We start from the raw sequence: 5,417 nt of genomic DNA on the forward strand, positions 1-5,417 counted from the left end.
AGCAAGCAAATTTAAATTTTATTTAATTAATTCCATACATAAAACTTTCCCTCGCACTCATTTTTTTTTTTTTTTTGCTAAGGTCAATACGATGATTGTGTTTTTTATTTAAAAAATCCAATGATTTACCTAATTATTATTATTATTATTATTATTATTATGAAATTGAATTTTTTTTTACTGCCGCGCACAAAAAATTTTTTTTGTAACCTTTTATCCTAAGTACCTGAAAAAGTAATTGAGAACAAGATGAAACATAAATCAAGTAAGAAAAAACCAGAAAGTTTTAAATGAAACATTTTAACGTGAAAGGGTCAACTTGTTAGAGATGAACAGGTACTAAATATATACCCAGAGGGGAGAGGGATGATGATGATGATGATGATGTGGTGGTCCTTCTTATTCTTTGGTTTGTCTGTCGGTCGAAAGGATCGTCGGCGTCATTTGCTCCAGTTCTTTACTCATCTTAACATGTTTTCGTCAATGGGTATCAAATTTTTTTTGTGTCTGGGATTTTTATTATGTGCACCACTCACACAAGGATTTTTTCTACCGACTTCCATGAGAAAGCAGTATGTATTTTTACCTTTTTCATTTTTTTTTTACTTTCATATTTAATTTATATGTTAAATGCACGCGCGCGTACCTACTTTTAATAAAAATTATTAACGTCGCGATAAATAATAATGATATATTGCATGACGCGCCATTTTCTCCTTTTTTTTATTGTTAAAAAACGAGTAATTAATTTTTTTTATTTTTTTGAACCGTTTTGAACCTTTCGTGAAATGTAAAATAATAATGATGATGATGATGATAATTAATTAATGTGAAATGAATAATAAACTGTGTTAGACCTGATTGTGTTCGCAGGGCACCCCACACAACGGCAACATTCAACGGTCAACAGTGGATACCGAATCCTTTAAACAGTGGAGGTAATCCAGGATATAGTAATTATAAAGATTACGGTCAACAACAACAGTATCAACAACAAGTTCAACAGCAACAAGTTCAACAACAGCAGCAGCAGCAGCAGCAACCTCAAGCTCAACTTCATCAGCAACAGCAACAACAACAATTTCAACAAAATCCACAACAATACGATAATGGACAAAACGTTCAAATACAAGGAGGACCTAAATACGATTCGTTAACTTATCAAGTTTCGAGTCAGCAACAACAACAGCAACAGCTACCATACGAAGGGGGTGGTGGTGGTGGTGGCGGCGGCGGCGGTTACGGATCATACGCTCAGGTAAGTCAAAAAAATGATTTCGCTTCTCGTCGAAATTTGTTTAGAGAAAAAAAAAAGGAAATGTTTTCCCGACAGCACAACGTGCAATTAGTGCCATGTCTTTGTCCGGTCAATAAGGAAATGATAGAAAAACAAGCACAACAATTTCAACAGCATTCATCCGTACAAATCTCACCGACATCTCCGCCATTTCAAATGGATAATAATAACGGTGGTGGCGTCGGTGGTGTTCAAACCGTTACGGGTGGTGGAAATTCGAAAAAAAATTCATGAAAAAAAAAAATGAAGTTGTTATAACAGGTGGCGCCATCATGATTACGCACTTTTTTTTTTTTTTTTTTTTTTTTAAATGTGACTAGACTTGATAAGTTAAACAAAACAAAAAAAAAAAAACTTTATTCAATTAACTCTTTTTAAAATTCTTTTTCTTACCTGATTTCAACTCGTGTACCCCCCGCACGCACGCACGCACGCACCCCCCGCATATTTATCGAACGGTCTTTTTATTGTGAAAAAAAAAAATTCATTTCCCGCCATTTTATTTATTATTATTATTAATATCATTATCATTCATGCATTTTAATTTTTTTTTCTGGAATTTTTTTGTTTTTTTTTGGAAACGGTCAAATGATTTCACGTATGTATTTTCATTTTCATTTTTTTTTTTTTTTTTTACATATATTATTATTATTATTATTATCATAACGATAAGTTAAAAATTTGTTTATAATAATAATAATAATTTATTTATTTATACGAGTTTTTAACGTGAAAAGTTTGTTTTCACGTCATTGAATTTTTTTTTTTTTTTTTGGAAAGGTAAAAATTTTATTTTTCCAGTTTTTTTTTTTGGAAATCCGATCACGTATTTAATGAAATTAAAAAAAAGAAAAAAAAAAATTCATCGCTGGAATTAGAAAATGAATGATTATAATAATAATAATAATAATGAGAAGATTTTTTTTGGAATCGGGAATTTTTCCTTTTTTTTTTTTTTTTTTGAATAAATTCGCCTGGAATTATGAGGTAAGAGAAAAACTTTTTTTTTTCCAAAATCCATTCGAGAAAAATTTTTAAGTAAAAAAAAAAAAAATTAACCGGATATGTCTTTTTGCACGCGAGTAATTGATAAGTAATTTATTCTCCAGTTTCGCGTTTTTAAATATTGCCCGCCCAAAAAACCAAAAAAAAAAAAAAAATTTATTCTAATAGAATAAATATTTCTCCTCACAAAAAAAAGAATTGTGACCGAAATAAAAAAATTATCAACATTTTAACCTTTAACCTCTTCCAACTATTTTTAATTCAAAAAAAAAAAATGATGATGATGATGATAATAAATTTATTCGCTGGAGAAAATAAAAATATTAAAAAAAAAAAAAAAAAACATGATTTGAGTAATTAATTTCGATTTTAAATATACCAATTATAATACAAGTTAATAAATTTTGTTTACTTTCCTGTTAGTCTATGTAAGGAATTATTAAAAAGCACATGATCAGGCTCAATTTATTAATTTTACTTATCTTGACCTGATTATAAGTAGTTGAGAGGTAAGTACCTCCTGTCGTTTTTCTAAATAAAAATGAATGTAGTTTAATAAAAATACTTGTAATTAATTAATTTCTGTATCAGGTGAATATAAAATCTCTGTACACATCCATTTTCCTATGTTTGCCTGTAACATTTTTGACGCATTTTGCCATTAAAAGTATTAAAAATTCTCGTATATAAAATCTCCGCGCCTGATTTCGAGCGAGAATCGCGTATTTGAATTTTAAAAAGCGGGAATCCAATGTTTACATTTTATTTGAGCGGGAATCCAATGTTGCAAGTAATTATAAGGAGGAATCCAATGTTGCAATTTATTATGAGCAGAAAACCATTGTGCACATTTTATATTACTTTACACCTCCTTGGATCTTATGTTTTTCTGATACATCAGAGCAAATTTTTCGATATTTTTAGTGAAAAATTTTTAGTGAAATGACCTTTTCAATCGGGAATCCACTGTTTACATTTATTTTAAGCGAGGAAATTATGAAATGGGGAAATAGTAGGAAAAGTAAGTATTGAAATAGTTCTGAGGAAAAAGCATATTCTTTTACTAGGTATACTTAAAAAATTTACACCTAAAGATAATGATGACTGATTTGTAATTGTAATAGAGCAAAATGATAACAAGATAAAGATAGAACCCAAAAGCTCTTGACAAGGTTGTGAATTTCACGTCTCCTGTTTCTGGCCGCCTCTCCACAGATGTCAGTCATCACTGGAGCCCAGGAGTTCGTTTCCATCGAATAAAATGGTCTCAGGAAAATTTTTTTAAAGAATTGTTGTGATGTCATATGTTATAAAAAGACGAAACTTATCCATCAAACAGCAGCATCGTTGATATTCGGGACTCAGGTAAAAACTTGGAATAAATATTGAAAATTTGATTATGAGTGAAAATAATAATAATAATAATAAATAAAGTAGACCCTAAAATTACAGCATTTTGCGAGAAAAGTATGAAAAATTGGTGCACCCAGCTGGAAGTGCAAAAATACTCTTCTAGGAAAATATTTATAAGAAGAAGAATTTTTCAGGGGGATTCATTGTCGCCACTTTTATTCTGTATGTCTCTAATCCCTTTGTCCAGACAGCTTAATATCAAGGATCAAGGATATGAGTTGGTACCGGGAGGTAGGAAAATCACCCATATGCTGTATATGGATGACTTAAAAATTTATGCAAAAAATGAAGAGGAGTTAAATAAAATGCTAAGGACGGTTCAAACTTTTTCCTCTGACATCAACATGAAATTTGGTTTGGAAAAATGTGCCAGAGTTAATATTGTCAGAGGAAAGTTAAAACAAAAGGAAAATATAGAAGACGATTGAAGAAAGAATATTTTAAAAGATTGAGGCTTATATTACAGTCGGAACTGAATGGAAGAAATAAGTTAAACGCCATCGGCACATTAGCAGTTTCAGTAATAGAATGCAGTTTTGGCCTCGTCGACTGGACAAAAGAAGAAATCACGCACCTGAACCGAAGAACAAGGAAAATATTAACTATGAATGGTGCGTTACATCCAAAAGCTGATGTGGATAGATTATGCGTCAGCAGGAAAGATGGAGGAGGAAGAGGATTACGACAAATAGAAGCGGCATACCAGAATGCCATAATTGGAATGAGAAAATACATAGAATCCCATCAAGAGGACCCTATCTTAGCCCCAATTATACATACGGAAGAAAAAATTACAAAAAAAGGAGTTCTGAAAAGGGCAAAACAAATCGTCCAAGAAAATAAAGAAAATGAGATAATGGAAGAAGGGCAACTTGCAACTTATGATAGCAAAGCCCAATCTCAGAAGAAATTAAAAGGCAAATGGGAACAGAAAAAGTTGCATTGATTGTTTTAGGTCTTAATCTGAATCAAGTCAGGAGGAATTGGTAACCTATAATAATAATAATTGATTTTAGCGATGGGAATTAAGAAAAGGAACAACAGACTCCATTTAATAATTGTTACATCTCCTGAGCTGATTATAAGTAGAAGTTGAGCTAAATATCTTGTCATACTGAGGAAGGAATAGAGTTAATTCAATAAAAATACTTGGAACTAATTTACTTATAGTATTTTGTGGATAAAAAATCTTTGTACTCCTCTTTTAAATGTGAATCTATTGATTGTATATTATTTAACTCCTCCATTTTCTTTTGTTAACCTGTTACATTATAATATATTTTGCCAAAAAAAATATTAAAAATACTTGTAATTAATTTATTTATTGTATCGAGTAATTATAAAATCTCCATGCACCCATCCAAATCTCCATACCTGATTTTAAGTGTACTCAGTACACATCCATTTTTTTTTTATTTGCCTGACACATAAAAAAACAAATTTTGCGATATTTTGCATTATATTGCAAATTTTGCATTTTATTTTACTTTATACCTCCTTGGATATTATGTTTTACGGATACATCGGAAAAAAATTTTCGATTAAAAATTAAGTTAAAAATGACCCTGAGCGCGAAAATCCAACGTTTACGATTTATTCTAAAGTAGGTCGACCTTGAATCCAAGGCCATTGGTTTTACATTTCGATTTTGTGAAAATTTTCATGGTCACGATTTTTCAACCAAGGTCGACCTTGAATACAA

The 5,417-nt window shown here is 30.6% G+C and overlaps 1 protein-coding gene across 1 annotated transcript; it reads left to right on the forward strand.

The window, feature by feature from the left end:
• Positions 1-483: 483 nt before the first annotated feature.
• On the forward strand, positions 484-1,531 carry Phum_PHUM425190 (uncharacterized protein; the record flags this gene model as incomplete). The annotated part of the gene is made up of 3 exons (XM_002429216.1): positions 484-572; positions 856-1,258; positions 1,334-1,531. 3 exons carry the CDS (start codon positions 484-486, stop codon positions 1,529-1,531), a joined length of 690 nt encoding a protein of 229 aa, XP_002429261.1.
• Between the last annotated feature and the right edge of the window lie 3,886 nt (positions 1,532-5,417).

The sequence above is a fragment of the Pediculus humanus genome, genomic scaffold (assembly GCF_000006295.1).
Source record: "Pediculus humanus corporis 1103172108194 genomic scaffold, whole genome shotgun sequence".
In the NCBI taxonomy this organism is placed as follows: domain Eukaryota; kingdom Metazoa; phylum Arthropoda; class Insecta; order Psocodea; family Pediculidae; genus Pediculus; species Pediculus humanus.